General features: G+C 37.3%; 1 protein-coding gene across 7 annotated transcripts in view; it reads right to left on the bottom strand.

The window, feature by feature from the left end:
* LOC121080522 (E3 ubiquitin-protein ligase NEDD4-like) overlaps nucleotides 1-23716 on the bottom strand; it is a 187704-nt gene that overhangs the window by 38669 nt on the left and 125319 nt on the right. For 4 of the 7 annotated variants that reach the window (XM_040578585.1, XM_040578588.1, XM_040578586.1 and 1 more), the window contains 7 exons: nucleotides 22562-22623; nucleotides 22368-22470; nucleotides 21284-21450; nucleotides 10320-10452; nucleotides 9039-9215; nucleotides 4400-4474; nucleotides 2372-2431 (listed from right to left, as the gene is read on the bottom strand). In XM_040578585.1, the coding sequence (XP_040434519.1) occupies nucleotides 2372-2431; nucleotides 4400-4474; nucleotides 9039-9215; nucleotides 10320-10452; nucleotides 21284-21450; nucleotides 22368-22470; nucleotides 22562-22623 (777 nt within the window). The remainder of the gene's footprint in view (nucleotides 1-2371; nucleotides 2432-4399; nucleotides 4475-9038; nucleotides 9216-10319; nucleotides 10453-21283; nucleotides 21451-22367; nucleotides 22471-22561; nucleotides 22624-23716) is intronic. The other 3 variants (XM_040578587.1, XM_040578589.1, XM_040578591.1) reach the window with 1 other exon arrangement.

The following is a 23716-nucleotide window of genomic DNA, read 5'->3' as shown; positions in this document are numbered from 1 at the left end:
ACACATGATGTATTAACTTAGGTTTTGCTCAGACTAGTTTTACCATGTACCCTTCACAGAGGAATGACAAAGGTCCTTGGGGACTTAAAAAAAAATAATCCTGAAAAGCAAAGTGGTCAATAACCACAGATATATTTACCCAAACATGCACTTTATCTACATTCATCAGCACCTACTTCATCACACACACTCAAGCAACAAATTTACTCATGTTGCGTCACTGACCAATATAGCTGCTACCAATAAAGTAGTGTCCGCCACACTAACTAGGGCAGATGCAACATTTTTACAGTTACACATAATATTTAGTGTACCAATTTTGTAGGAGCTATCTAAATGCTTAGGCTTGGACTTACAAGGAGAACAAAATATCAGGTAATGTTAGTTTGTATAAATATGCCCTTTAACAGCCTCCTCAGGCCCCAAAGCTCGCAAAGACAGACCACAAAGCAACACAGGCTGTTTCTGACACTCCAAAGCAGATAGGGTAGTATCAGTAGTAAGGCAGTAACATCAACTCTCACACAAAACAGCAGCAATCAGAGAAATCTTGTCAGGATATGCCACTCTTGGGTTCAACTGCTGTTCCTGAAGGGGCTCAACTTGCTGAGCACAGTGGTCATCAGGCTAAAGAGCCAAGCACGGCTATCACTGCCTTGCCAACACAATGCGTCTTTCATTCTGATGGCAAAACAGATTCAAGAGGAGACAGTCCTGCACTGGGACTAGCCCTGAAAGAGCCATGAAAGACTGACATCATCTCACACATAGGAAGGCACAGAACTTGGTGCTTCTTGCTTTAAGTACCTCAACCAAGCCAGTTATAAAAAGGGGCATCATCACTTCTTAAGCTGCTACAGCATCGCTGTCCTGTGCAGTCCACCCCTGTGCCACTGTCCTGGACACGCTCCCAGCACGCCTGCAGAATTACGCATCCTTAGGGATGGAGGCTGATGAACATATGATTTGTGGGTCCAGGGCCAGAAAGGGATTTTGCAGGGACTCTGAACACAAAACTAAAGTGACCCAGAAACTTCTACTATTGAGAGACTATATGTCTACAAACTTTAGGTGCCTGAAGGACAAAGAGAATGGCAACCTATGAAGATAATACTTTTGGATTTAAATGCATGAAGCCTATTTAAGTCCTAAATTCTCTACAGATTTGGGTTTCAGAGTATAAATGACGCTGAAGCAAGACAAAGTGGGGGAGTAGGGTTCCATTAGTAAGCTGCAATATAATTAAGTAAAACATCTATAATTTAGATGTGTTAATTATGAGTCAGTGAAGTCTGAACTCAGTTATTTGCAGAACAGTATTAATATTTTGCTCTAAAAAGTATAATCAAACCAAGATGCTCTGCCAACAAAAGACCTTTACACTACAGGTCAATATAGCACACATTTTACCTAATGCTTAATAAGTCAAGCAGGTTTTGCAAGGACACAAAACAATCTGGTATTTGCAGAAGCAAAATACAAGTATGCTCCTCTGGTTCTACAATTCAAAACCCAGCAAATATAGACAGTATTACAGAATGATGCATCAACACCCAAATTAAGATCTGACATTACAACATATAAATAGGAAACATATCAAGTTTAAATTATATTTCTGTTCCTGAAATAAATTATCTAGGAGCACATACATTCATAAAAGCTATTTATGATAGATACTTTAAAATTATTTCTATCAAATAACTTGCTTCAGACTGACATTTAATCAGGTTAAAAAATAACAAGATGTTTTAGACAAAGTCCAATATAAATTAAAATCACTTTCCTTGTATTATACTTTCAGAAAAGCACTTCCAGAATTTTAGTGGATGATCAAATTAAAAATTCAGTCTTAGACTACTGAACAACTACTGGAAAATGAAAACTGGCACTAAGACCAATAAGAGCTATATGATGTATCACTGTATCTCCACAGTTTTCAAATTAAGATCAACTTTAAGAATTAAAATGAAATAAGTCTAATGGAGAATAAGGGAAGATAGATGCAAGCTAAGAACACAGCTACATGTATACTGATTTGATGTCTTTAATCCCTGATTGTTTCAATACCAGTTTTTAAAGAATTAGGTATTGTATCTTTCATGTTTTAGAGGCCTACGGTATTTCCTTAGCGCACAGCTTTGTTAAAACTCAGTGGCACATCCACATCGTTAAAACATGCTAGTATTTGAGTGAAACTGCAGTGAGAAATGTTGAGAAAATCTGAAACAACAAAAAACCCAAACTCTATTGATTCAGTGGCAGTATTTCATTCAACACAATGCTGCTTTGGTAAAAAAAAGTTCCTTATTGTACAAGACCTAAATCCACCTACATTTATTTAGAGATAATGCTTGATAAAGAGTATTATTACCATTGGTTCCTCACCACCTGTGACAGTTGAAGAACGAGCTCTCCTAGATGGACCACTCTGCTGTTAAATGATAATTAATGTTACAGATAAGTATATTTCATGATGAAGGTAACAGATTACTGTCACATCTTTAGGAGTAAGGAATCACAGATTCATTAAAAGAGAGAAATTAGATGGAAATAGCATTTAAGATAATAGCAAAAAAATTGAGTCATCAATCACTGATAACCATGTCAGAAGTCAGAATCTTATATAAAAAAACCACCATGGGAACCAATTTCAAGAGTTCTTGTATCCAATTCTGTATGTTCAGTATTGTTGCTAATAATAACAACATTTATTCCAAATGTAACATGACTCCCCCTCCCCAAGCAAATTTTGCATTTTCTGCCCATAAACATGGTATTTACAAACAGAATGGATACATTCTGGTCATCAATGAGTGCACAGTAGTAGTCAGATGAAAGAGATGGAACTGATACTGTGAATTTTCAGTAAGGATTAATACAATCAAGGAGAGTACTGTTTTCAACAAGAATGTGTATTTAGTTGCTAGAAGATAAATTACCATTAGCTCAGCAAAGATTAAATATGGTTAAGATCAGGTAACTTCCTTGTTTTAGAACAATCTATTTTGAATATCTGCTAATGAAATTAGTGTTTTACAATAGTTAAGTGAAAGACATATCACCAATCCCAATCTGACTATACCAGTTAATGAAACCCAGACTCCATAAAATGATATTAAATAAAGAAGCAGAACACCTGTGGAACAGACTGCATTCAGAGTAAACTTTGTCTAACAGAGAGAGAAGACAGTTAAGGCACAAATGTACTGGAGACCACACCGTTGTTTACCCAAAAGAGAAAGTAAAGAGATGGGTAATACTTTAGAAGCAGTTCTTTGAACAACAGCTATTACATGCATTTGTAAGCAACAAATGTAGATACACTAAACAAATTCAGAACGTGTGAAAAAATTAAAGAGAGAAAAACACTATGCTTATTTTAAGTGTCTGCCCAATAGCAACAGACAGAACAAGCAAAGAAGAGACATCAGCTTTAATAACAAACGTATTGACATACTCTATTTACTCAGTATTTCCATTAAAAAGATACACAGATTTGCTATTTGTAGATTCATATGTAATATATTTCTAAGAAAATACAGAGGGAAAAATTCTGGAAGAAAAGCATAATTTAAAAAAATAGTACATTATTTTGAAAATATGAAGTTTTATTCAAAAGGCCTATCTTGCAGAATCCTGTTTTAAGTAGTCTCTCTACAGCCTACAACCTTTGCAATCCTCATACTTGGGTTATAGGACAAAATATGTAGAACTTTCTATTAATTAGATCAAAGGTGTGCATGGTTATGGTGTGAAAGAGTATTTATTTAAGAAAAAGATCTTTGTATCTTTTCCTCTTTGAAGACTCTACTTAAAATAAAATTGCAGAAGCACCTGCTCACCTAAATCAGACTAAAACACTATAACAGATGCAACTCTATCCAGTTGTATCATACAAGAACTGTAACAAAAAGGCTCCTTTTAACTACAACTAGGTAAGACAGCGATCCTTTTTCGTGTTATACAGATTTATATATTCCGAGTAAAATCAATTTATGGGACACAAAAAAACCTGATAGGAGAGTCCTGTGGCTGCTACAATTCCAAGTATAGATGGTGCTACTGCCCCCTCCTACCCTAGCTGAAAACACCCCTTGGGGGATTTTCTCTCTCCACTGACTAGATATCTACAATGTAGTGAACTAAATTCCATGTTACATAACTAAAGTTAGTGTGACTATGCTCTCAGTCTCAGAATGTTTTTCTCTCTCATGAATGTTCTCATTTTAGCTGCTGACCATGATGATATTAATTCGGTATCCATTACTATTTGGGAGAGTCATATGCCCATACTGGTGACTGATCTATATCTGACTAGAACTGACTTAAGAAAAGATACTATTCTGAATCACAGAATGTTCAAACAAAAAGAAAGAAATAGAAGTTAGCTTTTGTTTACCAAGGATAATTGAGACTGTTCAGCAACTGTGTCTGTTACACTGCAAGATCTTAATCTTGAAGAAGGATCTCTTTGCTGGAAAAAAAAAAAGAAAGAAAGAAAGATGTCTTTTAAGTTAAGGTGGTTTAAAACGTGGTGTTTTATTCAGTAATTTTACTTTTCTCCCATTTAATCCAAACCCCTAAAAATAATACTTAGGATGCAGTGTCTTTAGTTTTAATACTTCTACAGAAACATGGCAAGCAATGAAAAACATACATTCTCTGCGTTTCATCCTGGACTATTTCAGATTAATGGAGAAAAGGAAAGCACTTGGATGCACATCTTGTACTCATCTTTAGCATCCAAGTTACAATGTTGCATTGACCTAATCTAACAGAAGAGGACAGGCCATCCCATGTGGGAAAACATGCAGGAAAATTAACAGTTGTGGAATCAGCAGTAAAGGGGTAGTTTAACTAAAGACATAAATGAGACATGAAAATGCCATGGAACTTTTGCAAAAAATATTTTCAAATCTCTTTGGAAGACATTTTAGAACCTGGAGGGAACACGAGCAGTACAAGGAAAATGTAAGACTTCTGGTTGAATACTGGCAATGCAGTCCTTGGAAAATCAGTAGGCTACAGTCACAAAACTCTATATATGGCTTACTGCACCACTTAACCCCATATGCATCACATGCACAGAGACACGAGAGAATGCCAATCCTACACAGGGGATGATGATGTGGTTCCTGTGCCTACAACATCCTGAGCCTGTGGCTGGGAAAGCAGCAAGTTCTGCAGAACTGTCACTGGGTAACAGCCACAGTGGAAGCCTTGCTGAGATCATCTGCTGGTATACTAATAAATTTCCAAATTTGCATATTAGTACACGATGCTTAGCTTACTCTTCAATAATAACATTAAGAACAGTTCTAAAGTTTACTGTTTAACAAATGGCAGAGAAGTGCTCAGAGGCTTGCTGGCTGGAGTTAATCCAGAAATTTCATACAAACCCAAACTGCTACAGTCTGTATTGTAATGATCATTAGGGCATCTATAAATACAATATAAATAATACACAGAGAAAAAGGACATTAGAATATACCAAATTACTAGACAGATTACTTATGTTTTACAAGTACAAACCACTTTGTAAGGAAATCTCCTGTAAACAAATAAAATCTACTTCTATTTTTAGCAGGTAGTGGTATATACAATTTCTCTGTTGACAGTGACACTTCACATACATTTTATATATATATATATATATAAAAGGACTCATTCATTTTTCTAAAGCAGAAATGTCAACATGAACAAATTCTTATAGGAAAAAGAGATGTGGGGTTTTCCTACTATCATAAAACAGTGGCAAAATGCAGCACTATTAATCTGGGTCAAAATACTAACTCCAGGAATTCTGGTTTGAACTCTGTGAGAATCAGATGAATTGCTATGAATTTCTTTGGAAAGGTCAAACAGAAAGGGCAACTCTTACCCTAAAAATCCCCTGTCCCCCACGATTTTTTAAGTGTGACAGGAAATCTTAGCATAAGTGCAGTCCAATTTGTCTGGTACAAAAAAATTTAAGAGGGATGGAAAAAAATCTGAGCAATTAAGCTAAGAGCATTGTTTCTTAAACAAAAAACAAGCAGCTGACACTTCTCTTAAAACCAGAGACTGCAATGAAAACTGTAGCGTTTAACACAGCTCTTCAGGAAGTGAATGCTCCACCGTGACTTTCATTACTTCATGGTGCAATTCACAGAGGGCATGCATTACTGACAGAAATTAGGTATTTAAAAAATAAATCCAAAATCAAATACTATGGGTGAGACCTTAAAATGAGAGTCTTAAAAATGTATTTACTTAAAAATTTACAGTATTGCTTTTTTTAAAAAATCATGCCTTAATTCTCCTGTTTGCCTTCTCGTTTTTGAGCCTCCCAAGACACATCCTTCATGATCATGGTACAAAGCAAGCCATGAATAGAATATTTCAGTTGGAAGAGACCAACAAGAATCATCTAGTCCAACTGCCTGACCACTTCAGGGCTGACCAGTATTCAATGAAATACAGCATTCATACAGTATTCCATAAAATCAATCAGCATCTAAGTAGCATTTCACTTCCAATGCATTTTCTCACACAGCTTTTCTGTGTGATTTGATTGAGGTTGTAAGCTTCAAGTACAGAAACAAGCCTTGGGTAATTCTTAAACTTACATTTCGCATAACTGATACCTCATCTTTAATCAGAGTGACTAACATTACCCTTTTCTGGATATTAATGGTACAAGTATGAACGCACTAATAAACAAGTAAATGACCTAGCCTATTTATAACCACTCACATGGGCACCCTTATGTACCACTGAAAGATAACGAAGGAACACCATGAAGCAAACTATTTGAGAGGTGTATCAGAAACTCCCAACTCTTACTTGAAAATATCAGTCCTAAAGCACATTCTGTTAAAAGATTCGTATTAAAAAAAAAAAATAGGAAAAAAAGATGTAACTACACCTTGCTTTTATGTTACACTAAAGATTAATGTGAAAGGATTTGTCTGACACATGTATTGACCAGCAAGTCTGAAGTGTTTTCTGACATTACATAGATACATGAGGAGAGTGACAAAATACTTTAACACACATACAATCACTCCTCAACTATCTGTTGGCAATTTAGCTGTGTTGTAGATTAACTATGTATGGATGTAGAGACATTGGAGCAGTCTCTGTGTAAAACAATCAAAGGTCAGGCTGGATATAGTAGGCATGCTGTTGGGGAAATGCAATTGTAAGGGCTTCTAGTTTCAAGCCCAGAACCCGCAGATCTCAGCCAGCTTTATGTAAAGCCTGTTTAGAGCTGGCTGATTTGGGAACCCCCTGGATCCAAGCTTCCTCATGCAAAGTCATGAAGCTGATCTCACAAGCCTTCAGAAATCTGGATCAAGAGGAAATGTCATGTGGAGATACCTGAGCACATCGATTAACGTGTGTGTTCAGCTGGAAGTGCCAAACCTTTCCTGCCTACCTGGGTCAGTCCAAACGAAGCTCTGGGATGTGTCTGCACTGTGCTTGCTGACCTCCAAACTGGGAGGATTTATTAGCCCGGGTTAAGCACCATCCATCCATTCATGTGGAATCAGCTCAGACTTAAGTGCTGAACCAGGCCAGTGAGCCCCCACAGAGGCCAGAGCTGCGGGAAGCACAGTTCAGAGAGAGGATCTGCCCTGACAGATATGCAGGGGCTACACACTCAACACTGCTGACCCACACAGGCTCTGTATGCGGACTTCTGGGTGCCTCAACAAGGCATCTTAAGAGTAACTTCACTGTCTGTTTTTTTCTGCTATTTTCAGTATCCCACCACACTTACACTGCATAACGCAGAGTAACGGACATTTTAAATGCTTTGACAATTTCTTATTTTGCAAGTGTGGTCTGATTATAATTTTTATTGCACTGAAAAGAAAAATGCTATCACTTAATGGCTCATAAAAAGCTAGTTTGTACAGGAATATAACTATTGAATTATTTTAATTAAGACAATTCTGCAGCTATACCATTCATTTATTAGTATTAGTGTAAACAAAAAATGTAGGCCCTGATCTTGCCACTAACACAATTTGATTAACCTCCTGCCTCTCCAAGTGACAGTCTACTAAAATCTGCAGGCATCTACAAAAGCACAAGAGACTCTATGCAGATGGTTAGCCATCAGAGATATAATTTTCTAACTAACCTCTGGATAACATTCAAATAATTATAAGATACCTGTTGCATAAGCTCTTTGTGAAAAGCTTGCACCTAACCAAGATTCTATTTAATCAGAACAAGAGTAAATATGGTTTCTTATCTCTTGAATTGCAAAGGTACCTTGATGGCATACACCAAGAACATTAAAAAGAATAAATTGCAGCATGATGTTCTATTTAATACCTGGAATTGTTTTCTTTATCAAAGAGATGCAAGACATTCCCCCACTTGCAAGTAGGTATATTATCCTTATTTTTTGTGGTATCATCAATCTGACAAGCTAATGGATAATGCAAACATAGAGAACAGTTTTTGGTTTTACCTCAAGTAAACTCCTGTGGTGAGACACAAATTTTTTACAGACCAGCCATTTACAAACTTGTGGAGGATTTCACCAGAACTACCTACTTCCAATACTAATCCTTTGTTAGTGTTTGATCCAGTAAACTATGAGGGGTTTATAAAAGCCTAATGTAAGAAAGCACATGCTTTAATATAAATGTGTACAGTTAAAATACTGAACTTAATCATTTTGTAAAATGGATGATGACTGAAACAGCATTAGCAGTTTTTCCTCTCTCCTTTAGACATTCTTAGCTTGATACTCTCTAGTATTATGTATTTTGTTTCACTAAAGGTGTAACAACAGCAGATTCTGAAGATAAACGTACAGAAGAAAACATTAAATCTAAACTGAGGAATTTTGTTGTTCAAGGCTGTTTGCTCTATGGTGAAATGATGATGCATTTTTTGAAAGATAATTTTAACTGTATGCTCAGGTTTTCCTGAGACCAGCAATTACTACCCATCCGTGTCAATTATTCAGATCATGTCAAGCTAACAGAAGATTACAGTAATAGAGGTTTATATAGAAAGAGCAGCATGTCACATACAATCAAAGAACTGAGTTGTTCCCCATTGGAATCAGGAGTGACCTGAAGTCTTCTGCTCATTTCCTCAGATAGCTCCTGAGGACTGGTACGGGATACTGGAGATGCAGGAGGAGGTGGCAATGACAAGCTTAAGGAATCTCCACTTGCACTTGCCTCCTCTGAAATGGTTTCCCAAGGCTAACAAAAGAGAAGAAACTACGTTAAGGATTTATAAAGACAGACTGAGTCTTCTTTCCTTTTGCCTTCTATGTGACCTCCTAATTGTGACAAACATGGGTGTGATAGGATAGCCAGCCTTTATATTTAATGAAATAAACCAATCCCTAGAACACACAAACAAACATTCTACTCAGTGTGAAGTAGACACAGGAAAAACAGTTTTCATGTTGACTTCAAAACAGTCTTCATGTTGATGATGACACAAAGTTTTATGATTCAACACAGAGAATGACGTAGATGAAAAGATGCATAAAAAAGCTCTCATTAAAGTAGTTCCATCTGACATTTTGTGCAAAACTAACTAATTCTGCACTCTTTCTAAAAATTTGTAAGAAACAACTGGTTATATTTTATTTTACAATAAAAAGCATAATAGAAAGTACTCATTAGTATCTGCAAATCACATATTAACAGGTGACAAGTGCGACAACAGTTTCAGCAACCTATTTGTTGCTCTGAATAACATTTAGTGAGGCAAAAACAGCTTTCACAAAGAATTTTGTCTGTGATTGACATAGTAAAATATTCCTTAAAGTTGAATGGGATTAGAGCTTTGCACGAACTCTCACTTAGGCCTACAAAGATCTACAAAATTTAATTTATTTAGTCTAGCTGTAAATTAAACACCTCAATTAATAACATCTCAGAATTCCAACTAAAACCAAGTATTTGGGGAAAAAACCCAGCAGCTTCTTTTTTTCTAAATCAAGACACTAAATAAAATTGAAGTACATGGCAATTCCAGCCAGTATGCTTGCTTTCTTTTTACAAGTTATTCCACTGTTATTCAAAGAAGAACATTTAGTAACAAGCAACGCTTGGAATTATAAATGTTTCTCCCAGCATTTGCATAGTATTTATTACTATACAGATATTATCAGGCACACACAAAGGCATGGGACCTTGAAAGTATAGCTCTGTTTAGGATTTTTATTGTGTCACTAAGGCAATTTCCACAAATGCCATGTAAAACATTACTATGTAGGTTGTAATTAGCTTACAAATGAGAAACACATCAGCTCAAAGTTCACTCAACTTCATAAACCCAAGACTTTTACATACCTCAGGAATGTCTCCACTCTCCATAGGTTCTGGTTCCAAATCCTCACTAATGTGTCTCCTAGAGCGGAACCGCCTATGGGCTGCTTCTTGGTTTATTTGCCTGATATTGTTATCTGAATCAGATCCCACATCACTGGATAGTGGGGAATTGAAAGCATGTGAAAGAGAAAAGAACAAGAAAATAATGTTAAACTGCAATACCTACTTTGTCCATCGCTTTGAAAACCTCATTAATGCTTCTGATTATAAAAATCATTATTCTTGCATATGTCAGGCCTCATGAATAGGAGGCTATTTAATCCCTCAATCCGAAGTAAATAAAACTGGAAGCACTTTACAAATGTCACAGAATCATAGAATTACAGGTTGGAATGGACCTCAAGATCATCTCATACAACCTTTCTTGGCAAAAGTACAGTCTAGACAAGGTGCCCAGCAGCATTCTGTCCATCCCAAACTTAGAAGTGTCCAGTGTTGTGGAATCCAGCACTTCCCTGGGGAGATTATTCCATTGGTTGATTGTTCTCATTGTGAAAAATTTTCCTCTTGCATCCAGCTGGAATCTCCCCAGGAGTAACTTATACTTGTCATGTATTTTTTTATTATGAGTTATTTATTATATATTATTCATATTTATTATGAATTATACATTATACATAATATACATGCTATATGTTATATTACAAATATGTATTTATTATGAATTATACATTATACATAATATACATGCTATATGTTATATTACAAATATGTATTTATTATGAATTAACATTCTTTATACACCAAAGTTAGATGACCAGAAATGGAAGTCGACACTCAGATATACTAGCCCACCATTACTCATCCTTTCCTGTGATGAACAGAATCATTCCTGACACAGAGATTTTACCTTTGTCCCTGTCTTTATGTCAACTATTGTTTTCCTTTCTGCGACAGCCAAAGCAAATGCAAGCTGTTGCTGTATGGATATTTTTTGAACTGGCTACATCCACTAGTTTAGCACACACCAGCAGTAGTGGAAATGGAAAATACCTGAGTTCCCCTGACGGAGACCTGGCTGGCTGGTGGGACTCCGCAATGTGCACAGCTAGATATAAACCTCTACTTCAGTACTCAATAGGCAGATGCTGCTAGAAGGCAGTACTGTATCTGAATCTTTCCTTCAGGATGAGGGACCGTAACTTTGAAAGACAGTGATGTTCAGCAAAAACTTTTTTGTGCAATCATTTTATCACTGCGCATTTTAAATAACTATGAGAAATAAACTATGAGAAATGTTCCTACTGCAGACATGGACTGTAAAGCATTAAACGCCCTTCTTTGATGACCAACTTAGTATCTGAGTTACTGGCCTAAATGTGAGAGGTTATGTAATGTTGAAAGTAGGATCTACTTTCAACCTCACAAGACCTTCCGCTCATAGTGGTTTCATAAATTCATGGAATTTAAAGGCTAAACAGCATCATTTTAAAGTCTTCGCTCTTCACCAAGCCTGGTGCCATGCATAAAGTTGATCAGTAGTAATTATGCATTTCTTTCCAAACTACCTGTGATGGTACCTAGCTAAAAGCAAACCCCAAGGCTTTCATTTTATACACCCATCTGATGATGACACTTTCTAGTGATGATTACTTTTTGGTATCTGCCAGTCATCTGAATCCATGTGTTGTCGATTTGTTAAAGAGTTGAGACCAATTGATTTTATTGGTTTGATTATCTGATTTTATAGAGTTATTTTATAGAATAGAAAAATAGGAGGATAAAAATATATGTTGAAGAAAGTTATGATTATTTAGTAAAAGTAGTTGTGAGACCCTTTATACATTTTGTACTAAGGCCGGAAGAATGGGTTGGAATCATTGTTGAAGCTTAAGTAATAATTTAGGGTTTGAAAGGTTTCTTTGTATCTAACTAGTCTTCTGTATATAGAAAGTATATTGAGATGTCAGAATGTAGGATTAATGGGAACTGGGGAGAGTCGACTGGAACAGCTTGTAGGTGCCTGCCAAGAAACCGTGAACTTTAGTAAAAGGTAATTCCGGCAGGGGGAGATCGCGACCACCGACTCATATACCACCTACCCAAATCGTACCCCAGACCCATTTCTGGACCTTTCTAAGCTCTACTGCGCAGAATCGGATATGGGAGGAGAATATGTTAATGATTTCTGGGAAATGTTATGATTATGCATGAATAATTAATGAATATGTATGAATAAGTTCTATATATGGAATCTGTTTTTGGGACCTGGCGTGCGTTGATCGCGAGAGGACTCGCTCACGCACCCGGCCGTCAATAAAGAAGTGTCTGCTTATCTACATCACATTGGTGTCAATAAGTTCTTCATTCCGAGATTTCGGTAACAGTTTTGGCGACCCAGATGGGACCTCGCTGAAGGAGACCGGAGGAGTCGGGGACCTGATCGGTTCCAGCCAGCACCGAGGATTTCTCGGGGATACCCATCGATCCCCGATCCGTAAGGCTCTTCGCGACGTTCCCTGGATATTTGGTAAGACACTTCTTTTTTTCTAATTGTAGTAAGTGGGTGAGAGTCCCACTAAAGTAAGTAAGTAAGTGCAGTAGAGAAAGTGGGGGGGAGTCCCACTATAATAAGTGTATGGTAAGGAGTGGGTTGGAGTCCCACCAGTGGGTTGGAGTCCCACTGAGTAAGTCTACCTGTCAGACGCAGTGAAAGACCTGCGCAGGGTAGGACTAGGAGTCTGCCTGTCAGACGCGGTGAAAGCTGCGCAGGGTTGGACTAAAAGGATCCTTGTGTAAGTGGAAGCCTAGGCGTCTGCCCGTAAGACATAAGCGAAAGCTATTGCTGGGTTGGACAAAAGTGGAAACAAGAGAAACTATATGCTATAGTGTTCTCTAAGGTAGTGCCTCTAACAAAAAGTTAGAAGAAGTTTTTGTGTTTGTGGTTTTGTGTTTGTGTATTAAGAAGAAAATTAAGAGGTATAATATTGTGTTATATGTTTGTTTAAAGTAACTGTGGGAAAGTGTGAGTGTGGCTGTAAGGGCGAGACGTGCAATTGAGCACGAAAGCGAGTGTGGAGTGTGGATCCGCGGATCGGAGTGACAGAGTCGAATAATTGTGTATTGTACGGTGAGAGATTATATCATGGCATCTAAGTTAACTCGGTTGTTTAAAAGTAAAAGCATGGGTAATCTTGCTGTAAATGACAAAATCCCAAAAAATTCTTTGTTGGGATGTTTATTGGCACATTGGGGAAATTTACAGGATGATCTGCAAAAGAGCCAGATGATTGAGTATTGTAATAATTTGAGTATTGCAATAATTGGTGGCCTTTGTATATATTGGATGATCAGGAAAAGTGGCCCATGAAGGGGACACTGAATTATAACACTATTCTGCAGTTAATGCTGTATTGTAAAAGAGAAGGGAAATGGAATAAAATGCCAGATGTGGATTTGGTTTTTTTTTTATTTAAGACAAAGAGAGGATTGGCAGGATGAATGTAAGCTAACTATTAGAGATAATTTGGTAATGGCTATAACTTTTGATAATAAGAAAGTGAAAAAAAAAATGTTGTTTAAATTGTGAGGTTGGGAGTGGATATAGGAGTGACATTTTTTATTAAATACCCGTAAAGGAAAAACTGGAACAAAACCAGGCCATTCCTGCAACCCCTGGATTTGAAATTTGGAAATAAAATAATTATATATGAATTTCTGTATGTACCAGAATGTCTGATATCCTTTTTAGGAAGAGATTTGTTATCTAAATTAAATGCACAGATTGTTTTTGACGAAGGAGAACTTTTCTTGAAAATACCTGAGTCAAAAACGGGAGAAATCTTGATGATACAAGAAAAAGTAAAACAAGAAATTCCACCGGAGGTGGATTTGGCAGTGATCCCTACTGTATGGGAGACAGATATTCTTGGTAAATCGAAACTAGCAGAACCGGTTAAAATAGATTTGAAGGAGGGCGCAGGAACAGTGAGAATTAAACAATATCCAATTAAACTGGAAGTGAGACAGGAATTGAAGAAATTGATTGATAAATTTTTGGAGTATAAAATTTTGGAAGAATGTGAATCTGAGTATAATACTCCTATTTTACCAGCCAGAAAACCCTCGGGTGAATATAGGCTGGTGCAAGACTTGAGAGCAGTATATCAAATAGTTAAGGATATTTATCCTGTAGTAGCAAACCCTTATACACTGTTAACAGCATTAAGGGACACTTATCAATGGTTTACAGTGCTTGATCTAAAAGATGCTTTCTTTTGTATACCTTTGGAAAAAGAAAGCAGAAAACTGTTTGCTTTTGAATGGGAAAATCCTCAAACCGGGCGAAAGATGCAGTTGACATGGACTAGATTACCCCAAGGATTTAAAAACAGTCCAACTATTTTTGGAAATCAATTAGTTAAAGAACTTGAAATCTGGAAACAGGATAAATCAAGACCTGGGCATTTACTATTACAATATGTGGATGACATATTGATTGCTGCAGAAGAAAGACTTACCTGTATACAGGTGACTATTGATCTCTTGAATTTCCTGGGACTAAATGGATACAAAGTATCCAGAAAGAAAGCCCAGATAGCCTGCCAGACTGTGATATATCTCGGCTTTGAGATTTCAAAAGGACAACGACAATTAGGAAAAGATCGCACAGAAGCTATTTGTGGTATACCTGAGCCGAGAAATATTCATGAACTCAGAGCATTTTTGGGAATGACTGGGTGTTGTCCCTTTGGATCATGAACTATGGGCTAATAGCTAAACCGCTGTACGAGGCGCAAAAGAACTCTCCCTTTGTATGGGGCCCACAACAACAAAAGGCTTTTGTAGAATTGAAACGTGCCCTAATGTCTGCACCTGCTTTGGGACTGCCGGATCTAACCAAAGATTTCCAGTTGTTTGTTCATGAAAGGCAACACCTGGCACTGGGAGTACTAACCCAGAAGATGGGAAGCTGGAAACGACCAGTCGGATATTTCTCTAAACAACTGGACACAGTGAGTAGAGGGTGGCCAAACTGCCTTCGAGCAGTAGCCGCAACAGTGATGCTCATACAAGAAGCTCGGAAATTGACTTTGGGAAGAACAATGACAGTCTATGTCCCACACATGGTGATAACTGTCCTAGAACAGAAGGGGGGACATTGGCTGTCTCCCAGCCGAATGATGAAGTACCAGGTGGTATTGACTGAACAAGATGATGTGATTCTAAAAACGACTAACCTGGTAAATCCTGCAGTACTTTTAAGTTCTATACAGGAAGAAGGACAACTAGAACATGATTGTTTGGCTACCATCGAGTATGTTTATTCCAGTTGTGAGGATTTGAAAGATGTACCATTGGAGCAACCAGACTGGGAATTGTATACTGACGGAAGCAGCTTTATGGAACAAGAAGTCCGATATGCCGGATATGCGGTAACAACAGACACCAGAGTTGTAGAAGCAGGAACATTGGCGAGTACCACATCAGCACAAAAAGCGGAACTCATTGCTTTAATCCGGGCCTTAGAGCTTAGCAAAGACAAGAAAGTAAATATCTGGACTGACTCAAAATATGCCTTTGGGGTAGTGCATGTCCATGGAGCCTTGTGGAAAGAGAGAGGGTTATTGTCCTCTCAAGGATCAAACATTAAGCATCAAACAGAAATTTTACAATTATTGCAAGCAGTTCAAAAACCAGATCAAGTAGCAATCATGCACTGTAAAGCACATCAGATAGGAAATACAAAAATAATAATTGGAAATAATTTAGCTGATAAAACAGCAAAGAAGGTAGCAAAGAGACAAATATCGCAAATGGCAAGAATTCCTTCTAAAACAGTAACCCTTCCTAGGGAAAAACCGAGATATTCAGAGGAAGATGACAAATTAGGTCAGTTATTAAATGCTAAGAAAAACTTAGCTGGATGGTGGATAACTCCTAATGGACAGGTAGTAATTCCCCCTCTTTTAATGAGAGAGATAATTCAAGTAAAACACCAAGAATGTCATTGGGGGGCAGAAGCTTTAGTAACATCTTTACGAAAACAAGTGGTATCAGTTAAAATGTTGGGAATAGCTAAAATGGTAACTGCAAAGTGTGAGGTATGTTTGAAAAATAATCCAATGATTAAGAAAAAGGTTCAAATGGGTAGACTGAAATCTGGTGTAGAACATGGAGATTATTGGCAAGTAGATTTTTCAGAATTATCCAGACAAAATGGGTACCGGTACATTCTGGTAGGGGTTGATACTTTTACAGGATGGCCAGAAGCCCTTTCCTGTCGCACTACACAAGCAAAAGAAGTGGTGAAGTGGTTATTATAGGAAATAATTCCGAGATTTGGAGTTCCTATTGGAATTTCTTCTGACAGAGGTCCACACTTTGTTGCTGAAGTAGTTCAAAGTGTTAGCAAAGCATTAGGTATTAATTGGGATTTACATGCCTCTTGGAGACCACAGTCTAGTGGGAAAGTGGAAAGAATGAATCAAACTTTGAAACGACAAATAAGCAAGATTTGTCAAGAAACCAGTTTAAAGTGGCCTCAGGCACTTCCATTGGCATTATTACGCATCAGGGTACAGCCAAAGAGTGGAACCTCAGTCAGTCCTTATGAATTGTTAAATGGAAAACCATATGAATCTCCAGAACCAAATCCAAAAATACATGTAAAAGAAAAGCAGGATGTATAACTATTTGTTTTTTTTAAGGAAAACTTTGGCTGTGATTTGGAGTGTAGTAATTTGGAATAGACCTTTATCTCTGGAAAATTCAGTGCATGATTTCCAACCAGGAGACTATGTCTATGTGAAGACTTGGACCTCCGAAACTTTGCAGGAGCACTGGAGAGGACCTTTCCAGATACTGCTAACCACTTTTACAGCTATCAAAATTGCAGAATCGGATGCTTGGATACATTATACTCGAGTGAAGAAAGCACCGTGAAGAAAGCATGTACTTTGTGGAAGATTGCTAATCGTGACCCAGAGACTTAAAAATTGATTTTGAAACATATCTAATTTTTTGTATCAGATCATAATTGTTTTGTGGATCTTATGTTGGTTGAATATGTTGACAGGATCATGGGCTGACTTGGTGGACAGGAACAAAAGACAAATAGAGACAGAACAAGTAATTGAAATTCCCAAACAAACAACTGAGGAAAATCTGATGGTAGGATTGATTAAAGAATTTGCCAATTTACAAAACATCACGCAGATCACTGCTTGTTTGCCAATACCGAGGGCAGTAGGTGAATCTATTCCATGGGGAATCTTAACCATGAACTTGACTAAATTGGAATATGGAAATGAGACTGTGGATTGTAAACAAGAACCTAGAGAAACTTGGGAATTGCAAAAGGTTAAAGTTGGAGAAGAATCACCAGTATATTCAACTATGTGAAATGTAAAGGCCGATTTGTAGCTAAACCAGGATTAGAGGGAGATGTAGGGAACAAAGGATGGTGTTATTATCCTAAAATGGCTACAACAAACACCAGTGTATGGGTAACTGAGACAAAATGTGAGAAAAAGAATCGAACCCTACAGGAAAAGGAAATAGTTTGGGATTCAGTTTGGTCTATGACCTTATATTCCCATTTTCAGTATATGGCAGAAACTCCTTGGTGTTCTACAAGGGAGGGAAAAGTTTTTTCAGTATTACCCTGGGTCAACGATAGGTCAACTTTATTAGGAGAGAAGGAAGATAAAATAGTGCCATGGTGGAAATGTGAAAAAGTGTATGACTGCAGTAATGCAGACTTAGTAATCCAAAGAATTCCTCCGCTGGCCGCTGTTTTGAAATATGGTTGTTTTTGTCGAGGTCTTAAGAATACTCTCAATTTAACCAATACTTTTACAGTCAGAAGAGGAACTTTGTTTAGTTGTAGAAAATCTACTATTTGAAGTCCTGGACATTTAATTTGGGCATTGAATGATGGAACCTGGACAACTCATCTACCATTAGATGGTAAAGTGAAACAAATTACCTTAGGCATGTCAACATTGTGTCCGATTTGGAAAAATTACCATTTAGAGGATCCCTAGAGAATTTAGAATTGAAACAAATAAAGAGATCTGAGATAAATGATGATATTTGGAATGAACCATCTATAGGAGTGAAAATTGGCTGGACACTGGAATCACTTTTAAATCTTATAGCTTTATATAGAAACAGAGCATGGCTCTATTAGTTAGCTGGTCAAGTGGAAAAATTAGCAAACGTTAACAAAAAGGGGTTTAAGGAATTGAATATATAATTATAGGCAACCTCTAGAATGACTCTACAAAATAGAATGGCACTAGATATGCTCCTATTTAAAGAACATGGAGTGTGTGGATATTTCAAGGATAAACTGGACCACTGTTGTATCCACATTCCAAATGTCACTCAGGATGTGGAACATGATCTAGACCTATTAGGAAAAATTGAAAAAGAAACTGAAGCAATTCAAAAGGATATGTCAGAAGATTGGCTTGGGAAAATTTTTAGCAAACTGGGATGGAATTTGAGCTCTTGGATACAATCTATAATTAAAACTTTGTTTCTGTTACTAGTTGTCTTTTGATGAGCATGCTAGTATATGCATGTCTGAAGAAAGTTTACCAATAGAATTGCAGTGAATTGTATGATTATAAGAGAAGTACCAACTATTTCACCAAGATATGATCCACCACCAAAATATGTTGAAACAAATGACATGTAAATAGTGTGAAAGTATTGAAATAACGATTTTCAACACTTTCAAAGGGGGGAAATGTTGTCGATTTGTTAAAGAGTTGAGACCAATTGATTTTATTGGTTTGATTATCTGATTTTATAGAGTTATTTTATAGAATAGAAAAATAGGAGGATAAAAATATATGTTGAAGAAAGTTATGATTATTTAGTAAAAGTAGTTGTGAGACCCTTTATACATTTTGTACTAAGGCCGGAAGAATGGGTTGGAATCATTGTTGAAGCTTAAGTAATAATTTAGGGTTTGAAAGGTTTCTTTGTATCTAACTAGTCTTCTGTATATAGAAAGTATATTGAGATGTCAGAATGTAGGATTAATGGGAACTGGGGAGAGTCGACTGGAACAGCTTGTAGGTGCCTGCCAAGAAACCGTGAACTTTAGTAAAAGGTAATTCCGGCAGGGGGAGATCGCGACCACCGACTCATATACCACCTACCCAAATCGTACCCCAGACCCATTTCTGGACCTTTCTAAGCTCTACTGCGCAGAATCGGATATGGGAGGAGAATATGTTAATGATTTCTGGGAAATGTTATGATTATGCATGAATAATTAATGAATATGTATGAATAAGTTCTATATATGGAATCTGTTTTTGGGACCTGGCGTGCGTTGATCGCGAGAGGACTCGCTCACGCACCCGGCCGTCAATAAAGAAGTGTCTGCTTATCTACATCACATTGGTGTCAATAAGTTCTTCATTCCGAGATTTCGGTAACACATGTACTCTTGACTTTGTTTAGCACAATCAGATTACAAGCAGATTCTAAATAAAATAATTTATAAAATCTGCTTTTTTATAGACACTTAATGACCATTACCAATCATATTGATAGTGATTGATGAGACATAATTGACAAAATACGCATTGCTTAGTAAATAGCTCAAATAGTTCAATAGTCAACAGGTCAAAACATACAGAACAAACAGGCACTGCTGAGGCCGCACCTTGAATACCATATGCAGTTTTGGGCCCCCCGCTACAAGAAAGACACCAAGGGGCTGGAGCACAAGTGCTGTGGGGAGCGGCTGGGGGAGCTGAGGGGGGTCAGCCTGGAGAGGAGGGGGCTGAGGGGAGACCTTCTGGCTCTCTACAACCCCCTGAAAGGAGGTTGTAGCCAGGGGGGTCAGTCTCTTCTCCCAAGGAACAAGCACTAGGACAAGAGGAAACAGCCTCCAGTTGTGCCATGGGCAGTTTAGATTGGATATTAGGAAAAATCCCATCACGGAAAGGGTGGCCAAGCCCTGGCACAGGCTGCCCAGGGGGGCGCTGGAGTCACGAGCCCTGGGGGTGTTTAAAAGATGTGTAGATGCTGCACTTAGGACCATGGGTTAGTGGTGGGCTTGGCAGTGCTGGGTTAATGGTTGGACTCAATGATCTTAAAGGTTTTTTCCAATGTAAATGATTCCATGATTCTATTAATTCAATTCTAGCTATGAACAAACACATCAGACAAGAAAAACAAATAGTGCCTTATATAAAGACAACACACACTTGCATAATATAGCTATGATTATGAATATTCAAGAAAGATTAACCATTACTGTTGTAATAAGCAATAGTGGAAGAACAGTCGCTACATAAAAGCAAGATGTTTAACTAATATACGATTTCAGTGTAACTTTTAACATTGTAAATTATACACATTTTTAAAAATGTAAGCTTGCCACAGCTTTATAAATCTAATCTTAAGAAATTTATAATTGAAGAGGACCTCCACATTAGCACAACCAGCCTACATAGGTAATGCAGTCTATGCACTGAATAATAATCAGGATCTCCTCAAAGCTAATCAGATTAACCTTAATAGAGTTGCCTTTTTTCCCCCTTACCTTTTAAACAGTCTCTATAGAAGAAAGTAATTTATTGCTGTTAAATTTCTTAATGAAAAATACCACATCTGTCTCCCAGCTCTCTAAGGCACATGCGCTGACTTCCCTCCCACCTCTTCAGATTTCCTAGAATTTCCCAGAATACATGTGTGTATTTCCAGTGTATATTTACTAGCACATCTGTGAAAATGTTTCCATGAACATTCTTTCAGGTACACAGCACCAAAATCATGATAAATCTGTTGCTGAAAGGAACAGTGTGCCTCTTATTGATTGCTTTGTAAAAGTCTTAAGACTTTTTCCAGCCTTGAACTTGTAAATTCAAAATGGTTAAGTTTGTTGAAAAAAAATAACTACCCTTATTGATAATTTTGCACACATCCACAAAACATTGCACTATACAGCTACTTACATTAAATTTGGTCGATGCCACTGAGTAGTCCTGTTGTTATGGTTGACATAGTAAGTCCGCCCCAGGTTGTCCACCTTTTCTTCCCATCCAGGAGGCAGCGAAGGAGGTGGTAACTCCTCTTGACATTGAGATGCAGAGTCACTGGAATCAACCACATCCCATCCATGCTTAAGAATGAATTAAAAAGAAAAATTTAAGAATTTTAAAGCTCAACTTAAAGAGAAGTTATTTCATTGTTGCTTATATTAGCATATAGGTGCAGACTCTGAAAGAAGTTCAGAATTACTTAAATGTAAACCATATAGAAATGGAATAAACTCTGTGGTTACAGTGTACACCTTGTTTCGATGACAAAAAAAAACCATCAGTCTATTACAACAGGGATTCCCAAACATGTTTGGGTGGTCGTTTGTTCTAATGGTGGCTAGATGCAGACTCCTAGTCAAGAAGCCAAAGAGAACCAACTGCTAACTTTAGAACTCAAAGATGTTTGGCTTGGGATGAGAGCCCTCATTCCCACGTTACAGATGACTGCTGCACACTATTAGCAAGGCAAACTTGGCCTGACATTCACTCTGACAGCCCTAATTGCAGCTAATTCTTAACATGGATGATGGCTGTTAAAAGTGCTGAGAAGCCTTTAAACCTGCTTGCATGAGTTTTATTCTCTGCAAAGCAAACACTGCCAAGAAAATAAAGAAAAATTTTATAAAACATATTTTGAAATGGCCTCTGAAGAAGAGATACCTAATACAGACCATCGTGTTTACAAATTACTTGCATAGACCTTCTGAAATCTTCTGCTTGGCATGACTTCCACTTCTACTTGCTCACAAGCTCAGTCAGACAGATTTTGGAATTCATTGTGGCAGCTGAAACACTTTGAAGTACTTGAAATGGTTGAGAAAACACCAGGTTACAGTTAAAACAAACAAAAAATACTGGAGAAGGGGAGAAGAGTAAGCTGCTACTAACACTGCTACCAACACTGCTACCAGGGTTTTATCTTTCAAGGTACAATTTTTTCTACAATTATATTTGAATCTCTAATAACTTGAATGCTTCCACAAACATTAAGCCTTACCTCAGATTCATCCCGTTGATCACTGTTGTCTTCCTCTTGGCCACCATTTTTAGGCATATAAGCCATCTTCAGTCTCAAGAAACCCTTCACACGAGATTTGTGGCTAGAAGACAAGGAGGTACATTTCATTCAACAACTCTTAAAAAAACCCTAAGGTAAGAAATGTTTTAAAATACAAAGGTCCTCGCTCTCACCTTCTTGGTCTGAGAAGGAAATCCTTAAATGTGTATGGCCTTTCCATGGCTGGGTCTTCAGTCTGAGCATTTAAGAAAATGACAAATTAAAGGGCTTACCCACAAGTACAGAGGCATATAAAGAACATTCACATCCCAGATGCAGTATAAATGCTAGAGGAGACTTTTAAACACCACTGAGCAGGCAGACCTCCACCATTAGATGTTAGTCCAGGGCTGCAGCAGCAGCCCTCAAGATATATCACTGCAAATGTCTGTGATGGCCTGAACCAAGTCTCACATATAGAGCGTACACAACACTCACAATTCAGAAAAAGGTGGGAAAGACCAACTAAACAAACCCCTTCCAACTTCTTTCCGTCACCCAACAGCTGCATCAGAAAAGGTTGCATCTATTTTGAAGCACTATTTTTTTCTGCACATTAGAAAGCGATGAAATAAAACTCCTCAGCTGGTCTTCATTTCTTCTTTCAAATAATTAGCTATATATTAATTGTATATAATTATATAAACTAATATATAGTTAACATTGTATATAATTATATAAATTAATAATAATTAAGATTTTTAAATCCTTTATGATGTACATAAGTAATATTACCAGGCTGACAGATTACATCCTTCTGATTTCCTCTCAATTGTAAGTTTCATAAGGGCTTAATCTTGAAAACTTTCTATTACATGTGAATTTCAGCTTTCTTATCAAATAAGTTACATCCTGCATGTCTGTGAGAGCATGAATGCTACAGGTAAAAAACTAGGAATTTAAAAATGATGAGGTAAACAAGAGAATCGGACATCCATGTACATACTGATCTGCTGATTGTTTGGGGTACTTTATGGATTGTACAATTTGGGCTGACAAAATTGGAAGCATGAACTGCGTTACACTGTAAAAGCAAGCACATTATCATAGACACTACAGTAAGACTAGAGACCTAGTTCCTTAGATCACACCAGACTTTCTCAAAATGAGCACAAAGTTAGCGGGTGCTTTTCAGAACACTGTACCTGTCTGCCATCCACTAAAAAAAATGATAGCAAATCTGTAAATCCTTTCCCTGTCCTAGCCCTCCAACCAGGAATACTTCTCCAGTCCATTTTTTTTAACTAAACCTTCCTAAACACGGAATAATCTCCCAGATTATTATTCAT

The sequence above is a fragment of the Falco naumanni genome, chromosome W, assembly GCF_017639655.2.
Source record: "Falco naumanni isolate bFalNau1 chromosome W, bFalNau1.pat, whole genome shotgun sequence".
NCBI lineage: Eukaryota > Metazoa > Chordata > Aves > Falconiformes > Falconidae > Falco > Falco naumanni.
Note: the sequence above shows the minus strand (reverse complement) of the source record. Positions and strands in the feature narration are given on the sequence as shown.